Raw genomic sequence first — 21144 nt, forward strand, 5'->3', positions numbered from 1 at the left:
CTGTTCTGCAAAGACTTGTAAATTTTAAACAAACTCTGATATTCAGAAGCAAGAAGACATATTCATAATAGACAAATGATCCAATACAATTTAAGCAACAGCTCCATGCTTTTTTTTTTAATAGATACATAGTCAAGGACTTTTCAACTTGTATGCAGTGTAAAGACATGCCAGAGCTACCTGCAGTAGAGCTGTAACAATACTAATGTTGTTCATTACCTCCAAAAAAACTTTTTGAAGCTGCTTCCATTTTTCTTACATTATTGCACCACATAGCAGAAATTTGCTTTCAATTCATTGCAGTTACAGAAGTTTCAGCATAAATAGTTATTGTGTAAAATGTAACTGTTTAAGGGAAACTAACACTGTAAACACACAGTATTTCACTGGAGCTGAACTGTCAGGCATCATTTATTTATTACAATGACTCTTAAATGGCACCCTTAGTAACTGTTTAGCTGCTGTCTAGTAATTAAGACACTGTCTCACATATATACTCACTGCATTGTGGCTCTGTGAGGGATGTAAGTGTCTCCACCGTCTGAATGCACTCCATTGTAATCTGTAGTTCTGCCTCGGATGCAAGTTGCCTGCTATCTTCAGTATAGAGAAATTCAATCAAGCGGGGAGCTAATGCATGAATATAAGGTACTCCAACATTTTGGTCAGGGTGAGAGAATATGGTACGCATAGTCAGAATGCATCTTTGTTTGATCTGAAATGGAAAAAAAAGATTATTAGAAGTCATTTATGTAAGCAATCACTAATTAATTCTGATATTCTGGTTATAATTTCAGTTTGAATTAACTCTTACTTGTAAATTGTCACTTTGCAAGCAGTGACGGAACTGATTAATACAAGGATACTGGAGATTTGGTACACAAACCACATCTGAAGGAGCATGTAGTACAAATACTGCAATTGCCAACAGCATTGTTATTTCATCTAATTTGGTCTCTTCAGAGCCTGTAAATGAAAAGACAAGTCAAGTCAAGTCAAGTCACTGTCAAAAAATTTTATTTCACGAACAGGTAACATAACAACAACAGCAATAATTTTTAAGTGCCTCATTCATACTTCCACACTAATGGTTGTCAGACTTAAAGCATGTAAAAGTAATGGCCTGAATGATCACATACAAGTAGGACATGAACATCAATGTACAAACGATACATGATTATGACTGCACAGAGGCAGTGCCCACATAGGCCCAAGAGACCCCATCTTGTATAACTGGAAAGATCATTCAATGAAGAGCCAGCAAATAAACTGGAAACATGAAATCCATTGCCAATATGTCTTGCTGACATCAAAGGGTGTAATAATGGTGAGTGATTTCTAATGAGTCTGAACAGAGCAAAACAATCAATCCTAGAAATATGAATACTTTAGGAGTAAAGAAGACCACTCACTGCACAGTAGTGGACTCAGGTGGGTGGGGGTTGTATCAGATGGGATGGGTAGGGGAGAGAGGCAAAAGGCAGGAAAAGGGGTTGGGGTGGGTAGCTAGTAACTTGGAGGGAGGCAGCAGGTTTGCTGGCTAGGAATGTTGAAGGGAAGGATGACAGGTGCAAGGGCCAGGCATGCGACACACTGATCCAGAGCTGGTAGGGTACAGTGCACGATGAAGGTGATGTGGAGACATGGGCTGGGAGAAGGTGACAGAGCAGAGGAAGGGGAAACTGTTGGATAGAGGGTGTGGGGACAGTGGTTTAATGGAGATTGGGGCCATAAAGGTTACAGGACTGATGGATGGGTTGCATCTACATAGTTCAGAAATGCTGGTGGTGGAGGGATGTATCCAGATGGCCCAAATTGTGAAGTAGTCATTGAGCTTCAAAATGCTGTGCTCAGCTGCATATTGTGCCACCAGGTAGTTAACTCTCTTCTTCAGCACAGTTGTGGCCAGTCATTCTGTTGGGCAGCTGGTTGGTTGTCAAACCAGCATAGGCTGCACAGTGATTGCAGAAGAGTTGGTTTATGCTGCCTTCACATGTGGCCTTGCCTCTGATGGAATAGGATAAGGCTGTGACAGGAATGCTGTAGGAAGTACTGTTTGCATGGTAGTCCATAATCCACCCAACCTACACAACATCCTAGTCCATCCTTATTCCACTATCACTGCCACAAGGATCACATGTCTGTGGAAGACCCAGGTGCAGAACCTGTCCAGTCCACCCATCCAGCACTTCCTACTCCATTCCTGTCACAGGCTTATCCTGTCTAATCAAACACAGGGCCACATGTGAAAGCAGCCATGTCATATACCAACTATGCTGCAATCACTGCACAGCCTAGCCTTTTATGTCAGTATAGCAACCAACCTGCTGTCCACCAAAATGAATGGCCACCGCAAAAATCTGGTCAGGAACAAAGTTGACCACCGAGTGGCCCAACACACAGTAGAGCACAACATGTTTGAGTTCAATGGCTGCTTCACAATCCAAGCCATCTGGATCCTTCCCTCCACCACCAGCTTTTCTGAACTATGCACATGAGAGTTATCCTTGCAACACATCCTTCACTCCTGTAACCACCTTGGCCACAATCTCCATTAACCCACTGCTGTAATCAGCTCCAACAGTCACACAGAGCTATCACAGCTGTCGGAGTTTGATGCTTACTTGCAGCCTTCACCACAGGTAGCACCATGATCTGCAAGTAATCACTGCAAGTGGCACTCTCGGAAGAAGCCACACCCCAAGAGCACACGTCACATCACCTGGTGGGACCCTGTGACCACCCAACTGCCAATAACTGTTCTGCAGCCCAAAGCTGCTATTCTCTCCTGTGATTGCTTGCACAGAACACTCAATTTGCCAGCCACTATCAGTTGACAACTTCAGCTTTGTCTCTGAACTTTGTATAGGTTCATTTTCAGCCAGCTGCATTCTATTTCTGTTAAGCCAGATTTACATGTGTTTGTATTAGCTGTGTGCCTCTACTGCATCTGTGTGTTTACCCAATAAATTATGCTCATAACTGCAGACTACAACTGTGACAACGAGTATTTCCAAATCGCAGAGCGTCAATAAGCAGTGGCTTCTACAACAGCATTAACAATGACAGCTTTATCAGCAACTACAGCAGGAACAATGACAGCTTGACTGAAACCTAATGGACCAGAGCAATGACAACTAGCCTTATTACAGCAGCAAATAACACCATTATCCACAAGAAACAAGATAACTATGGCAGTTTCACCATTTACATCATTTCTATGTGGTATTGGTGACTGAGCAACATGCTTACAGCAGCTCAACCATTACGTCACTGCTTAAAAAGTAACTAACTGAGAATGAAAAATGGTCTTTTTTTTCTTTCTTGGTCTTTGCATAATGTGTTTTCATTGCTACATAAGTTTTCCCCCATGAAAAATTCTGGTGTTTGTCTCTTGCTGAACTTCGTAACCTGTTGTCTGATCATTTACGGGTGTCAATCCTGAGTGGTGCGTGATAGGTTTGAATTTTACTGGCACTATAAACTGCAGTCATAAACCTATATGAACTACATCACTGACTTTGGAGTCTTAGCTGCTGCTGCACTTTTATGTGCTCAGAAGAAACATGTCACAAATCATATTCTGAGTCGACAACTCGGGACTTGCTTCTCCAATATTTTTCCAATGAGGAAGTGTATGCACAGGCTTTACAGCACCAGGATCCTTCCTCAAAGAAGGCACTGAAAATTGCTCAGGCTTTCAAGGTCACAACACAGGAAACTGAAAGCCAGTAGGAGGCTCAGTCTGCAGTGTCCACTATCTCCACAGGTGCAGTGGTAAACAATTCCAGTAAGTACACCTGGAAAACTACGGTGTACTCAGACTGCTCCAGTAAACATGTTAGACTTGGGCAACAGCCGTTCCCTCAGCACAACAGGGTACACGTACACAGACAAAGCAGTGAAACTTCAAGTGCTTCAGAATGTTCGTTTCCTCACAGTTCAGTTTCGAAAAACTTACAGTCTGAACAGAACTTCAATCAGCACTGTTTACCCTCTTGTCCTCCGTGTTTCCACTGACACCCTCACTCCCACTGCCCACGTTGATCAGCTACCAGTCTTCCATGTAGCATTCAAGGTCACCTTGCTTGTGTCAGTCCCTTGGCACATGGCAGTATAGGTACAATGTGCCATTTGAGTTGAAATCTTGTTCTACTATTTCCTCCTCTGACAGATACAGTTGATTTACACCTAAAGAAGCAGTGCACACTATTGAAACATTAACTCATCTAGTAACACGTAAACCTGCATAACTGTTATTAAAGCTGCAAGAAAATGGCTTTGAGGCCTCTTTTCAAGTGCACTCAGATGGCTCAGGTGATGTTAGATTGCTTGAATTGTCCAAAATGCTCTTCAAATCAACTGCGAACAACAGTGGCCTGGTGACATCTTTCGGAACATGAAGACCATGAATGGTTGCAAATGATCTCCAAGTAGCCGAACATAACCATTTTTAGTCAATGATTGGTTCAGTTGGATCAGAGAACTCAGCCCATTCCACGTAATCACAATCCACACCATTATGGAGCCACCACAAGCTTGCACAGTACCTTGTTGATAACCTGGGTTCATGGTTTCATGGGGTCTATGCCACACTCGAACCCTACCATCAGCTCTTACCAACTGAAACCAGGATTCATCTGATCAGGCCACGGTTTTCCAGTTGTCTAGGGTCCAACAGATATGGTCACGAGCTTAGTAGAGGCATTACAGGCTGTCATGCTGTTAGCAAGGTCCCTCATGCCGGCTGTCTGCTGCCATAGCCCATTAAGCGTCAAATTTCACTGCACTGTCCTAACAGATACTCTCGTTGCACGTCCCACATTGATTTCTGTGGTCATTTCATGCAGTGCTGCTTGTCTGTTAGCACCGACAACTCTACACAAATGCCACTGCTCTCGGTTGTTAAGCAAAGACCGTCAGCCACTGTGTTGTCCACGGTGAGAGGTAATGCTTGGAATTTGGTATTCTCGGCACACTCTTGACTTGTGTATATTGGAATAATTAATTCCCTAACAATTTCCAAAATGGAATGTCCCGTGCATCTAGTTCCAAATAACACTCCATGTTCAAAGTCATTGTGCGACGATAATCACATCGGAAACCTTTTCACATGAATCACCTGAGTACAAATGACAGCTTCGCCAATCCACTGCTCTTTTAGGCTCTGTGTACATGGCACTACCACCATCTGTATATGTGCATATCGCTATTTCATGAATTTCGTCACCTTAGTGTAGATGTTAGAAGTCGTTAGTCTGGCCACAATCTGGCAGCACACATAGCTGACTCGCATAATGGGCAGCTGTCGGGTGAAATCGTTTGTGGGCCACTGGATGCAAAATGCAAACTAACATCCTACACAGTGAGGGCAACTGAATAGCAGTTTTTACATCAGGCCAGTTTGAAAGTGTGTACAGCACTTCCTTATGGAAACTTTACATGCTATATTTCTTAACAGCAGTGCCCAGCCACAGGTGGAACAACAAGAAACACTACTTGCTTGGCCTGCACGTTTGCCTGACATTTTGCCCAAGAAACATATCTATAAATACATCGACATCTACTTGATTAATCTGAACTTCACACATAAGTGCGTGTCACTGGGTTCGCAAAAACACTTTCAGACTATTTCTTTACCATTCCACTCTCAAATCACACATGGGAAAAATGAACAGCTCAGTACTTCCAAGCAAACTCTAACTTCTCTATTTTACCATGATAGTCATTTCTCCTTATGTAAGTGGGGGTTAGGAAAATAATTTGGCATTCAGAGGAGAAAGTTGGTGGTTGAAATTTCACAAAAAAGATCTTGACACTGCAGAAAACACCTTTGTTTCAATGGTTGTCACCCAATTCTCTTAGCATATCCTTCTTTCCCTATATTATGATAACACAAAAGGAGCTAACCATCTCTGAACACTTTTGATGTCCTCCATCAATCCTATCTGGTAAGGCTCCCATACCATGCAGTGCTATACCAGAATGAGAATGACAAACAGTGTACGCAGTCTCCTTAGTAGATTTCTTGGATCTTATAAGAGTTCTGCCAATAAAATGCAGTCTTTGGTTAATTTTCCCCACAACATATTCTATGTGATGGTTCCAATTTCAGTTGTTCATAGTTTAAATCTGTAGGTATTTAGTTGAACTGACAGCCTTTAAGTCTGTCATTTATCGTGTAACTGTGACATGGTCAGTTGGCAACTAGTTCATCATGATCATCCAGTAACCTCTGTAGGTACATTTTTGATATGCATACAAACTTCATGGATGGAGATTCTCCTTAAACATATCCAGGTCCTCTTTGATAACATGACATGAAATTTTGAGACTGATAATTTAGTATGGGATGAATGTTCATCAAGCTGCAATCAGAATGCACTGCCTAATGATTTGTGTACCATCATATACTTAATCTGTGGTATTCACATCATTTCAGTCATGCATGTTCTCTTTCTTGTTATCATTTTCAAACATTGTATAGTATTGAATGTAATTTTTAATGCACCAACAAGACACAGGGAATCATTAATCAATAGACAAAAATTACCTGTTTTTGCAAGGTCCAATATTTTTGCAAGGGTGCTCTGCAGCAGCTGCTTCCATTCTTCACATGAACGTGCATCTGTAGCATACTTGCTGCTACACAAGGATCTAAGGCAATGCAGAGCTGATGAAACTGGGACAGTTGATGCTAGAATCCTTGGATCATGGATGCTTTTGGTTGCTGTCTCTTTGATGACACCAGTTGTCAAATACAGAATAGTTGGCAACACAACTACTGCTCCTGCGAATGGAAAATAGAAAATTGCTATAAAAGCAAAAGTACTCTCAACAAATTTTTAATACTATAATTACTAAAAATATTATTACTAAAAAAGTACATTCTAAATCTCATTTTGAACAGTTTTCAGTTCACTGCTATTCATCAGCAATTATTCTGGTTTATCTTTCAACAGCTAAATATTATTTTGCTGTATGCGTTTGGAGTTGGTGGAAGACACAGATAGACAGATACAGAGAGAGAGAGAGAGAGAGAGAGAGAGAGAGAGAGAGAGAGAGATCTGTTCTGTATGCCCATCTTTATTTTTAAGCATATAGCAATTAAAAGGGGGAAGCACTTTTTTTATTGGAAAAAAGGTAAAGAACTGCTGATCATCAACTACTTTACAACTTTTAATTATACTATGAACAGTGAAAAAAGTATGTGCCAAAAGAGTCACCACTGTCATATCACAGTTTTAAAATTATGAACAGCAGTTTTTTCAGAGCATAGGTCTCAATTCACAGGAACTTCAATTTATGAAGACATTTAAATTACAAATGGGTCTCTGTATCTGAAACAGACTTAGACTCAGTCTTTCTCAAACATGACAATTACTAAAAGTTTCATTACAAGTTCTTTTTATAAATAAATGTTACGAAAAAACGGACACATTTTTGTGCACAGCAGAGATTACATCTCTGTAAATAATTACTTGAAATATGACATGTAGACTATTCTGCACCTACAGCCTCACAATTGCACTCAAATGCTATTTGTACATGTTTGTACTTTGTCCAAGAGACACACCATTGATGACAAGTTGTAACTAGACCTACATTTTTAACTGAAGGTTGAATCATCATCACAACAGTTTTTTAGATAAACGTAAGTACAGTAAGTCTACCACAACATCTAAGCTAAAATTTTTATATAACACTATTAAAAACTACTAACCTAGTGGAGAGCACAGTTTTGGTAGGTTCTCCATGCACGAAACTGCAGCAGACATAAGTCGACCAGCATCTTCTGTTAAATGCAAGGTGCGCACAGCTGAGCAAATCACTGGTGATGGAGAAGGATTCAGAGCTGGTAGCTGCCGCACCAGCACACACAAGCACACTTCAAGCATGGCAAATACTAGTGACTGCCCTGGAACCAAATCACCTTTAGTACCACCTTCACCAAGTAAGTCTACTTCTGGGCAGCTGTTTGAATCTTGATTTGCAGGAACCATTTCTGAAAGATGAGAATACCATATGGTCACAAAATTAAGACACTGGGAAGTCTGGTAATACATGCCACAAAAGGTATAACAGTATGCCAAATTACACTCAGGAGAGTACATTATTCATGTATGATCTAATATACCACTAAAAAGGTAACTTTATTAAGAACTAGCGAGAGAGCCCTTAATGACATACTAATGAGGACAAAGGGAACGAAACAGTGTTCTGATGTTATTTCATCAGTATCCCAAGCTCTGATACTGCTGGGAGAATAGAATGACTAGAAATGACAAAGATCATACATTGCCACAATTTGCCAAAGAGAATAAGATGTTTATCCTTAATAAATCGTTTCATAAGAAAAAATATACAACTGGCTTCTCAAAGATGAAAAAGAACTAAAATAATTTTTTATCACAGACTAAGAAATTAAAGAGAATGTGAAGGTCTTAACCAAATTAGAATTTCACATGCTCACAGACTAACAAAACCTAGAGTGAAAATAGACACAGGGTTAGAAAGAGACAAATGCAACAGGTAGGAAATAATAAATGACATCATTTACGTAATAAGATGGAGGTATACAACATAAAATTAAGCAACAAATTTAGCACCTGTAAAATGAAGACTACACTGACAAGCGAATAATGCTATACAGATCACTTAATGTATTTTTTCCCACATGTTGTAGATGTGTTTCAGCTACAGTCATCATCAGAACCAAACTTGATAATTGTGAAACACAGTTCAGTGTCAGTTGCAATAAAATCTATACCAAAATGCACCCACACTGGCTTTACATAACAGTTACAAGAGCATGCAGTGCCTAATGCTCACACATTAGTACTTAAATAACTGGCATATTTATATCTATAGCTCACGGGCATCACCATCTTCTGTCTCAACAGAGTACTAACAACTGGAAGTGTTAGTTGCACAGATATAACTAGCGACAAAACAGTGTGATTCTGCTTCAAGCATAACCAGTTTTCTAAACTATCATGATTTTTGTGACAAGCATTCTCAGCACAGCTCCAAATCTTGAAAATGGAGCCAATTATCTGCCCTGCATGCACAATGTGTCCAACCAGTCCATTTACCAACCTGAAGTAGTAATTCAAGGTACATATACAGCCATTTCAGCATTGTCTACTCACTTCATAGTTTTTTCCCTTTTTTCTTGGTTCCCAATCAGAGAAAGGGAAAATGAAACATGGGAAGATTAATGCGATTAAAAACAAGAAGGAAAGTGAAAAGAGGGGAGGAGGCGAGAGGTACAGGGTACGGGGAGGAGGTTTAACAGTGAGAATGACAGCATGGGTAGAACTTCAGGGCTAAGGATAATGGTCTGGGAATTTTATACGGTTAGACAATTATTCTGCAGAGGTTATGAGGGTGATAGAAGGGGCCAGTGGGTCATGTGGAGAATATAAAGAAGAAATGATGTCCTGCCAGTGCCAAACTTCAGAAAGTCGTAGCCCTAGTGGATAATCTACAGAGGCAATTGAGGCCTGGGTGGTACTGGGTGACAAAAGGGGTGTTTCTGAGTTTTTTTGGAAGTGGGACAGTAAGAGAAGGAGATTGCCCACAAAATTTGTTTATGGACAAGACCTGTGAAGTAGACGCAGGAGAGTAAGGTCTGAAAGAGGTTGTTCGTGTATGTACTGAGGGGTATCGTGCTAGTCAAGGTATATTTATCATGCATGCTTAGGCTGTAGTGAAAGTTCCATTTACCATCGAAGGGATGTCAGTTGCTGAAGTGGAGATACTGTTGCCAACTGGTCAGTTTGATACAGACTAAAGTTTAGATGTGATCATCAATAGGATGGAAGATAACCTCCAGGAAGACCATGTTGGATCTGGAGGAGGGCCAGGTGAATTTAAGCTGGGAAAAGAAGTGAACCTGTAGTAGAAAAAGTGGTTAAGTTCTTTCACAGAGCACAACTGTTGGGAGCTAAGGAACGTCTTTTTCATGCGGCTCATTTAAAGACTGGACTATGGTGTGGTTCCCACAGCTGTCCTACTAATTTGTTTATAGATCTTTCACTCAAATATGAAGTTGTTATGGCTATGATGCTTTTTTCCTAAATTCAAAACTTATTCATTTTTGCTAAACACATTAATAACCTTCTCAAAACATAATTCAATATGTTCTCTTACAATTCTTCACTGAGATTTACAACAATTATTGTCATCTGCAGAAAGGACCAATTCTGCCTCTGATTCAAATAAGATGGTATATTATTAACATAGAGCTCTTAATACTAGAATGTCTGTTATCCAGTTGTGTAGAATGTACGCTTTAATATCTCCCCAAGCATATGGTGCAGTATGAATTACTCTACGAATTACTTCATCATCATAGTATAACTTTTTGTATTTCATTTCTGAAGTAAAACCAAGCATGTTCTGAACCACATTTTCAACAAAAATGTAACTTCTCTTTCAAACTGCCATAACAGATAACAGACACAATATATACCTATGGTAGGTAACACAAGAGTTGCAACTGGTGGTATTTTCCTATTAAAAATGGCAGCTGTCTCATTAGAGTGGCCCATTTGTTACCCAAACTGTAACTGGCTAAGTGTCCAATTACTGGACAGGTGGGTGACAACCCTTCAGTACATTACCTTACCAAAATTTTAGAAATTAGGACACAGATGGCAGGTCGTTACTGATACCTAAGAATGGAATATTTTCATTTGTCTGGGTATTTCTTCCAATTAATGGTGTATCACACATGTGACTATGATCATTACATATTATAAAGTCACTATTATTATTATCATTTCTCTTTCCTGTCTCAGATGTTATGTCTGGTTAAAAATGGAAAGTAACACGGACCTTGATCAAGCGTGACTTCCTTTTAACTGTACGGTATATGTAACATTGCATTTAGGAACTTTCGGGGAATTGAACATGTACCAATAATTACAGATTTCTGTAGTTGTATATATACGTTTGGATGTAGCTGTATTGCGTTGATGTACAGGTGGATATTGTATGGCATAACTCCTGTAGTTGATAGTATAATTGGTATAATGTCAACTTTATCCTGATGCCACATGTCCTTGACTTCCTCAGCCAGTTGGATGTATTTTTCAATTTTTTCTCCTGTTTTCTTCTGTATATTTGTTGTATTGGGTATGGATATTTCGATTAGTTGTGTTAATTTCTTCTCTTTATTGGTGAGTATGATGTCATGTTTGTTACGTGGTGTTGTTTTATCTGTTATAATGGTTCTGTTCCAGTATAATTTGTATTCATCAGTGTCCAGTACATTTTGTGGTGCATACTTGTACGTGGGAACATGTTGTTTTATTAGTTTACGTTGTATGGCAAGTTGTTGATGTGTTATTTTTGCTACATTGTCATGTCTTCTGGGGTATTCTGTATTTGCTAGTATTGTACATCTGTTTGTAATGTGATCTACTGTTTCTATTTGTTGTTTGCAAAGTCTGCATTTATCTGTTGTGGTATTGGGATCTTTAATAATATGTTTGCTGTAATATCTGGTGTTTATTGTTTGATCCTGTATTGCAATCATGAATCCTTCCGTCTCACTGTATATATTGCCTTTTCTTAGCCATGTGTTGGATGCGTCTTGATCGATGTGTGGCTGTGTTAGATGATACGGGTGCTTGCCATGTAGTGTTTTCTTTTTCCAATTCTGATCTGTAGCCTGTGTTGCCATGCTGGTTTTGTGGGTTTCTTCTGTGTGTTGGTTGGTTCTGGTCTCTGCCTAGTGTGTATATTTAGTGTAGTGAGTGCTCCTACATAAACCAGTAGTTGTAACTCTTCCATAGTTGTATTTTCATTTATTTTGTTGTGTATGACTGTGTTGATAGTTGTTATTGTTGTTTCAACTTGTGGGTTATTTGGTGGTCTATGCAAGAATGGTCTAATGTCCGTATTTGTGTCTTTGTATTCTATATATGTCAACTGAAATTTTTCTTCTATATCTAACATGTGTGTCACTTCTGTTCTATTTGTGCTTGTTCTGGTGGCTGTCTTAAGATTTCGTTTTCCTCTGATTGTTTAATTTATGCATGTTGTTCTTTGTTTGTTTGCTCTGGGATGTTTGAGTCCATTACTGTATTTTCTTCTTCTTCTTCTTCTTCTTCTTCTTCTTCTGATTGCACATTATTTTGTTCCAGTATTTGTTGTACTTGTTGTTTGATGTTTTCTAATTCTGATTGGGGTATCCTGTTATTTTTTATTACTACACGGATCTGATCAGCTAGTCGCTGTTCTGTTACAAATTTTAATTCTGGGTATCTGGTAATAAATGTTGTGTATACTTGTGATCTGTATCCAGTTGTGTTGGTTCCTAAGTTTGTTGCTTGGTAATAACAGAACATGAGGTGTCGGTTAACTTCATATGACCATCTCATCCTCTGCCTTTGTTTTCCTTCTAGAGTGGTTGCAGGAAGCATATCCTGTAAAACACCTCTATTTGGATTTAAATCATTTGCCGTGTGGCTAGCAGTGTCGTTACCATTGTGGACGGACATAGGGTTCAAGCGTCGTCCCCGACCATGACAGCGCTTGTCCGAGGCTTCATTAGTTCTGTCCTGAACCAACTAATCACACTAAAAGGGGGGTTAGCCCTATTAGTGGTTTGTTCTTTTCGTCACCTTTTACGACTGGCAGAACATACCGGAGGCCTATTCTTTTCCCAGGCCTCCACGGGGTTTACTGGTTGGTTGGTCGGTTTGGGGAAGGAGACCAGACTGCGTGGTCATCGGTCTCATCGGATTAGGGAAGGATGAGGAAGGAAGTCGGCCGTGCCCTTTCAGAGGAACCATCCCAGCATTTGCCTGGAGTGATTTAGGTAAATCACGGAAAACCTAAATCAGGATGGCCGGACGCGGGATTGAACCGACGTCCTCCCGAATGCGAGTCCAGTGTCTAACCACTGCGCCACCTCGCTCGGTAGGGGTTTATTAGTATTATTATTATTATTATTATTATTTAGTATTCTGCCTAGTGGCAGGTCCATGTCTTCGTTCGGAGAATTTCTAATTCCACTGTTCCCTGTCTTCAGCTTCTTCCTTCAGTCTGTTATATCTCCTTCCATCTTTCGTATCATTCAGATGTTGAATTCTTCTTTTCCTCGTCCTGTATTTCCTCTGAGTTTCCCTTCAATGACTCATTCTTACTGTGTTATTAGAAGACTTTTATTGTTAATGGTCTTAATGATTTCCTGATTTCATTTAATTCTTGCTTCTTTGATGAAATGTTTTTGTTTTGTTGAATTACTGGTACCTATTTTTTTCCACCGCCTTTCAATAGTTGTTACATAATATTACACACACGAAAAGACTATTGTAATGCTCCAAACTCTTTAATAAAAATAGTGTCAAATTCCATAGAATCTTTCCCTATCTCTGTTTCAACAATATTCCATATTGATTTTGCTTTACTGTCTGAGCTCTAAATTCTAGAGAACATGTGTGTATTCCCAGTTATTATTTAATTTAGCGTGTTACGGATCAATGGACAAAAGTATTATTTTATTACAGAACTGTTTAAAATATGGAAAAAATGTGAATAACTACTTATTTTAGCAATACATAGATGTTCCACTATCATTTCAGAAATGGCTGAGGGGGAGGGGTAAAAATTAGCATAACATTTCAACATGCTAATACCTATTCTCCTTAACTCATTCACCTCTATTTTTCATTACGTACCTCACAAAACATCACACACACACACACACACACACACACACACACACACACACACACACACACACATTACCTCTCAGTCTCTTCTTCTTTTGTACATCAAGACACTCTTGTGCAGCTGTCAAAACTTGCTTTAGAACCTCCATCACCAACAGCTGTGTTGAAGGACTGTCTCTGGTCAACAAGAGCCTGAGCAAAAGGAAAAAAAATGAGTTGTGATACATACAATTATTTTCTCAACATCTACAACAATAACATACTACACAAAGTGACTGTTCTCATAGCTTTCTTCCTCAGGTTCCTTAATTAGCCCTCTTCCTCAAAACAATACACAAATACACCACCGCTTATGTCTGCTATTAATGCAATAAATGATCTACTGCAGTATCACACATTACAGACTGTGATGCAAAATTTTGCTGATATGATTAAATACAATGGTAAAGTGAACAACTCGGGGCCTATGTTTTCACCTTTAAAATATAGGCCCAGAACAACTCTTAAACATTCAGATTAGTGCACTTTGTCTAATGTTTACAAGTAGATTCCACCCCAAAGTTCCATTCTGCAACTTATGCAAAATACTCATCCACAGCCACCAAGACCTCTTCATTGAACAGATGGTAATCATGGAATGTTACATTGTACCTTACAATACATTGTTTTCCCATTGCCAAAGCACCTCTGATTATCCAGATTTTTTTAAAAAAGTGAGGGTGAGGGGATAGAGACAGGTTGTGGAAGGTTAAAAAGAAGGGCAGGTAACTCAAAACCAAATAAGAGGCACCCACCTACGATAAGGATGAGGGGCTAGAATGATGTGTATACTTTTATGTGTGACTGTCGGCAGCATTGTGCATTTCATCTTCTCGCAGTATGTACTTGGCTGGCTGGTTGGTTTGAGTTTTAAAGGGACCAAACTGTGTGGTCACTGGTCTCTTGTTCCATTCAACCAAGTCCATGGGATAAAATGGAAAACAAACAGTACACAACACAGGAATTCTAGATGGATGGAGGAAAAAAAAAAGCACAAAAGCTGAACACACTGGGGACAACAGAAGACAAGAAAAGCACAGACACGTAGGAAACAGGCAGAAGAGCTTAAAACAGGATATCAGATGTCCTGGGCTGGCTGATCACGAGGATAAAAAAGGATGAGCCATCCACTCTGCAACACATTAAAATCTCTAACCTAAAAGTACTAGGGTAGACAGCACAGGGAGACAAGGGACAGGAACCAAAACTTAAACCGAAGAAAAAACTAGTGTCATGTAGAAAATGTAAAACCAAGTTAGCTGTGGAGGCATCGTTTCCTAAAATCGAAGGAAGTGCATCAGGAAGATTAAAATTCCATTGCAGAACAGCTAGATGTGGACAGTCCAACAAAATGTGGACCACTGTTAAGACAGGAACCACAGCGACAGCATGGTGGGGCCTCATGCCAGAGAAGGTAGCCATGCGTCAGCCAAGTGTGGCCAATGCGAAGGCGGCAGAGGACCACAGAGTCCCTGCGAGAAACCCACAGAGAAGACTTCCACTCATGTGTGCTCTCCTTGAAGCACGGAGTTTATTGGGCATAACTAAGATGCGCCATTCAGCATCCCAAATCCTGAAAACTTTGGGGCATAAAACCGATTGGAAGTCAGCTTTGGGTATACCAATCTCCAGAAGCGGCTTACGAGTGGCCTGTTTGGCCATCCTGTCAACGAACTCATTTCCCGGAATTCCAACATGCCCTGGGGTCTATACAAAGACCACTGAATGACCGGATCATTGGAGGGCATAAACCGACTCCTGGATAGTTGCTATCACAGGATGGCATGGGTAGTACTGATCAATAGCCTGTAAACCACTCAACGAAACACTGCAGACCAGGTAGGGCACACCAGGGCAGGAACAGTATGTACTTGCCAGAAATTCTGTCTGATAAATTTTTTTTATTCTCTGGAGTGAACTTTCCTTTAACACTATTCTCAACGAGAGAGAGAGAGAGAGAGAGAGAGAGAGAGAGAGAGAGAGAGAGAGAGAGGGTGGGGGGGCAGAAATAAATTAAAAAAATGAATTTAAATGAAAATGAATAGAAGAACCAGAGAAGAAAAATCACATAACAATCAAGAGAGGAATAACCCTGTGCTAGCCTCATATCTGAACATGATGCAGGCTTTATAGACTACAGGATCCAACAGTCCTTCATGTTTAACTGCATTAACTTTTATACCTGCACCTAAACATAGCTGGGATACATGCAGTTGCCAGACCCACATAATAGCAGTTATGCTAGTCAACTTTGTATTGTGTAGATGTTGACATTTTCATCTGCATCTACTTATATACTCTGCAGACCACTGAAGTGCATGGCAGTTGGTATTTCCCTTTGTAAATGTCAGGGTTTCTTTACATACCATTCCATTTGTCTATGGAAAGTGGGTAGAACGACAGCTTAGATTCCTGTGTGCGAGATGTAATTAGCCTAATCATGTCTTTGCAGTGCCTACGGGAGCGATACACAACAGGCTGGAATGTAGTTCTACATTCCTCACTTAATACTAGTTCTTGAAACACCCATTGCACTCTACCATGAGTTGAACAAACCTGCAATCACTATACTACCCTTATTTTTATATGTTCAACATCCCCTATTTGGTACGAGTCCCACACACTTGAGCAATATCCTAAGACAGATCAAGAAAGTTTTTGTAAGCAATTTCCTTTGTAGATGGAATGCATTTTCCAGTACCCTAACCATTAACCAAAGTCTGCCACCTGCTTTACCTACAGTTAAGTCAATATGATCATTCTGTTTCATATCCTGACAAGTTGCAACACCCAGGTATTTTTACAAGCTGACCAATTCCAGTGATGCTGCATTGATATTGTGGTTGTAGGATACTATTTTTCTGTGTTTTGTGAAGTGCATAATTTTACATTTCTGAACATTTAAAGCAAGTTGCCAATCTTTGCATCATTTTGAAATCTTATCAAGCTCTGACAATATTTGGGCAGCTTTTTCCAGAGAGTACTACAGTATACATAACTGGATCTTTGGCAAAAAGTCTGAGTTTACTATTGATACTGTCTGCCAGGTCATCAACATACAACATGAACAGGTCCCAATACACTTCACTGGCGCACACCCAAAGCTAAGTCTACATAGTTTGATGACACTCCGTCCTCCTTATCAAGAAACCTCAGTCCAACCATAAATTTTGTTTGATACCTAAATAATCATAATTTTGTTAATAAGCACTGTGTGGTACTGAGTTGAAAGATTTTTGGAAGTCAAGAAATAATGTGTAATGAATGCCTTGATCCATGGTTTTCAGAATGCTAGGCGAGGAAAGCATGAGCTAGGTTTCACATGACTGTGGTTTTTGGAGTGCATGCTGGATGATGCGGAAGTGGTCATTCTGTTCAAGCTACCTCACTGCACTTGAGCTCAGAAATGTTCTAAGATTCTACAACAGATGGATGTCAATTATATTTGACAGTTGTGTCGTGTGTCACTTCTGCTGCCCTTCTAGTAGATTGTTGTAACTCATGCTTTCTTCTGACCACTGGGCGCAGTTTCTTGTCTGAAGGATCTCTGGAATAATATGGTTAAGAGAGGGACTAACTCAGCTGCAAATTCTGTATAGAATCTGACAGGCATTTCATGAGGCCCTGGAGATCTGTTCACTTTTAGTGATTTCAGCTGTTCCTCAATGCCACTAATACCAATAACAATCATCACTGAAGTAGTGTGAGAATTAAATTGGTGCAGTACTCCAGGATCTTCCTTTGTAAAATATAATCTAAAACAGAGTTCAGCATCTCTGTTTTCTTTCATTTCTACTCCCAGTATTGGGTTCTCTGTCACCTAGTCTCAGGATACTACCTCTGGTGCCTCAGACAGCCTTTATACATGGCCAGAATTTCTTAGGGATTTAAGAGAGGTCTTTCAGTGTTTCGGGTGTGGAAGTGAGCAGGATATACAATGCACATGAAACCAAGGGTGACATTCACTAAAACTGTTGAAATCATCCATACTTTGTGACTACAGCTTCCTTTACTTTCTCATTCACATTTTCCCATTTTCTTCTACTGATTTATAATATCTGTAGACTGTTGAATGTTTTAAGGGTTTCTAATTCCCACCCCCTCCAAATGTGCTCATCAACTTGCTTCTTACCAAATACTGGATTCATATTCTACATTTCTTCCAACTCACCTTCACAAACTTCATCCTATGCTTTTCTCCAGGTGTGCATCAGCCACTGAACACATATTTTAACCACCCCCTCTATAACAGAGCAAGGTCAGACTATCCCACTTGTTGTTATACCACTCTTGATGCCAATATTATTATTTTTACTTTTCTTATCCTTCTTTGTTAATAGTACATTCATAATAGCTACAAGAAATAACTTGTTTCTTTTTCAAGCAATATTTAATTAAAAAGTTCATGGTGTACTATATCTGCAAACCATGTGGTGTACTATATCTGCAAACCATGTGACTGTAAAAATTCAATGATGCTGAAAGTTGTTTGAAAATTAATATAGCTCATTAAAAAGCCCTCATTCTCCTCTTTTCAACAAACATCTCACTTTTTCTGAGTACATAATATTTCAAAAGTTAATCGTATTTAAAATGTTCATGTTTCAGAATGGCCCAATCTTAAAAAACATTATTGCTGAAAGTCAGTGTCATAGTTTTGTAGCCCCAACTTTTCTGTGACCAAAAATGTGTATGGTTACTTAAATAACCTGTTAGTTTATTAACAATATAAGGAAAACCATAGATTTCTACACACTGTAGAAGTGACATGTTAAGCTACAGACAGGCACAACGAAAAGACTGTTACATATTTAGCTTTCAGCCAAAGCGTTCTTCATTCTGGTCTGAGCTGCCAGAGATGGCAGTTACGTGTGCATGAGGTGTGCTTGCTTGTATGAATGGATGTCTGTGTGTTTTCTCTTCTGAAGTAGGCATTGGCTGAAAGCTGAATGTGTAACAGTGATTTTGTTGTGCCTTTCTGCAACTCAACATCTCATTTTTACAGTGAATAGCAACCTATCCTTTTCCGTATGTTATTGATATTCCACCCTGGAGCTTCCAATCTTAGTTTGTTAATCATTCAGTATGCAGATGGGAGTTTCTCTGGTAACCCACTGTCCCCACATCCTCTACCCAACAGTTTTCCCTTTCTCCATCCTGTCACTCACTCCCAATTCATGTCCCCACTTTGCCTTCAGTGTGTGCTGCTCCCCACTGGCCCCTAAAATCATTCATTACATGCATAACCCATACACCTACCTCCCTCTCACATTGCTAGCTGCAAACTGGCTTCCTCCCTATGAGTCGCTAGCCACCCAGCCCTAATCCCTCTTCCTGCTCACCACCTTCTTCACCCTCTACTCATCCCACACTGACACTACTACCACCACCACAATTAGTCCACCTGCTGAAATACAGGTTAAGTCATCTATTGCTTTTCATGTACTGTGCTTACTGTTCATGGGGGAAACGCATCTGCTTCAATGGGCAGAGGCACAATTTCAGTTCACACAACTTGCGCACAGCTGGCATTTGAACTGAACAGCTCAGAGTACTATATAATATTTAGTTCTTAATACTACCTTAAATGTCATGGGGGCAACTTACCTATGAAGCACATTGCAAAGTTCAATTGGAAGCTTTTCATCACTTGTAAGTACTTGACGAGACCAGACTGAATCTAAAAGAGTGTACAAGGCTTGTAAACATGTACTAATGCTTTCCAATGGTTCTACTGAACGAGGACTGCAAAGAGCTTCCATACAGATACCTGTAAACAATATTAATTATGTAATTTTTTTTATTTATCTTATTTTTTCCTTTTTGAGGATATTATTATCATGCAGCAATAAAAAAAATATGACACATTAAACATAGTGGTGTGTATGTTCACACTTTTTGCTCTATGGAACCATGATTAATATGGATGATTAATTATTACTGTTGTTTTGGGTGCAAAGCAGCTAGGTCATCAGTGCAATCTGGTGATCATATGGACCATTTGGATCACAGACCTACAGTCATAAAATTATCCAATACATAACAGTGGATTAATAGTGTTCATATGTGAAATTATATCAAACTGACAGCATTACAGTAATAAATTTAGAGGAAGTTCTCTCTATGTAGCATCAAACAATTTCAGGCTTAATTACACCAGCATTAATTGTCCATTTGAAAGGAAAACACATTGCACGTTAACTTTTTGTACACATGTGTTTAGGAAGTTGGGTATTGTGACTACTGCTTCACAGTATATTTACTCCCCCTCTAAGTTTGTTATAAAAATCCACTGCAGTTCAAAAGGAACAATGATGTACATAATTACAATACCAGAAGAAAAAATGGCATTCATTTCTCCACATTAGGGTTATCTTAAGCACGAAAAGGGTCTTACAGACAACAATGTAAACTTTGAAAATAAACTGAAAAAGTTTATCTATGAAAGCTCCTCCTATTCCACGGAAGAATGTGATTATTGTAATGTGTAAAAGGTGGTGGGCAGGTATTTCTTATGTCTGAAATATTTTTAAGAAAACAAACCTTGTAAATGGTCAGCGTGTAGCCATATTTACATATAAATGTGTACTAGGAATGTAAAATGACTCTTTTCACATCATTATGATTAATCATACAAATGATCCATTAAACATGAAACTAACTAGCATGTACAGTAAATCATGCTGAAAGGCACTAGGATGCTTTCAAGCAGGTAACACGATAGTGTCGTAATAGGATTACTACCAGTGCTACAACAATCTTTTCATTTTATGCTTTCATTTTTTATTTCTGTATGAAACTCATTGAAAAACGATGCTACACACAACAGCATACTTCACGGACAGTAGTTATGAAAGTTTCACAATTGTACATTTCTGCTGCAGTGATCTAACCAATTTTGCATGTTTGACACTCCCTATTGCACCCCAACCTTGCTATCATGTTGCTTATTTTTCATCTGCAGTATCATTGTCTCTTTTGAGGTAGTGGAGAATGATTTCAGTTTTCTGTTAGTTAGATACAAAGGAAATCAATTGAGAACATTCCCACTGATGGCATAAACTAACTTACGCAATAGTAGGTCACAGACAACAAAATGTAGTTTGTGATTATACTCTTCTATGGTCACTGTCAGCTATAATAAAACCTCACTGCAACCAACCTCTGCCAGAATCATTGTCTATCATGTTGTTAACAATAGATAATATGAGCAGAATGAAGTATCAGCACACAAAAATTGAGGTGACACTGGCCCCATAATAACTATACCACAGCAATAGATACACCGGTAGCAACAATGGCCAACATGATGTCAACATAATAATGCTGTCACATACCCAGAAAAGTTTTGTTGAAGAATGATATTTCTCTGTTAACTCAAACAAGATGGTCATTGCTTGTAATTTCATGTTGTGGA

The 21144-nt window shown here is 39.3% G+C and overlaps 1 protein-coding gene across 1 annotated transcript in view; it reads right to left on the bottom strand.

The window, feature by feature from the left end:
- Nucleotides 1-21144, bottom strand: part of LOC124721176 (HEAT repeat-containing protein 5B) — a 478541-nt gene that overhangs the window by 32142 nt on the left and 425255 nt on the right. Inside the window, exons 31-36 of the mRNA XM_047246010.1 lie at nt 19335-19497; nt 13765-13880; nt 7724-8005; nt 6554-6790; nt 815-966; nt 502-715 (exon numbers count right to left, since the gene is read on the bottom strand). Of these exons, the coding sequence (XP_047101966.1) occupies nt 502-715; nt 815-966; nt 6554-6790; nt 7724-8005; nt 13765-13880; nt 19335-19497 (1164 nt within the window). The remainder of the gene's footprint in view (nt 1-501; nt 716-814; nt 967-6553; nt 6791-7723; nt 8006-13764; nt 13881-19334; nt 19498-21144) is intronic.

The sequence above is a fragment of the Schistocerca piceifrons genome, chromosome X (genome assembly GCF_021461385.2).
Source record: "Schistocerca piceifrons isolate TAMUIC-IGC-003096 chromosome X, iqSchPice1.1, whole genome shotgun sequence".
Classification (NCBI taxonomy): Eukaryota; Metazoa; Arthropoda; class Insecta; order Orthoptera; family Acrididae; genus Schistocerca; species Schistocerca piceifrons.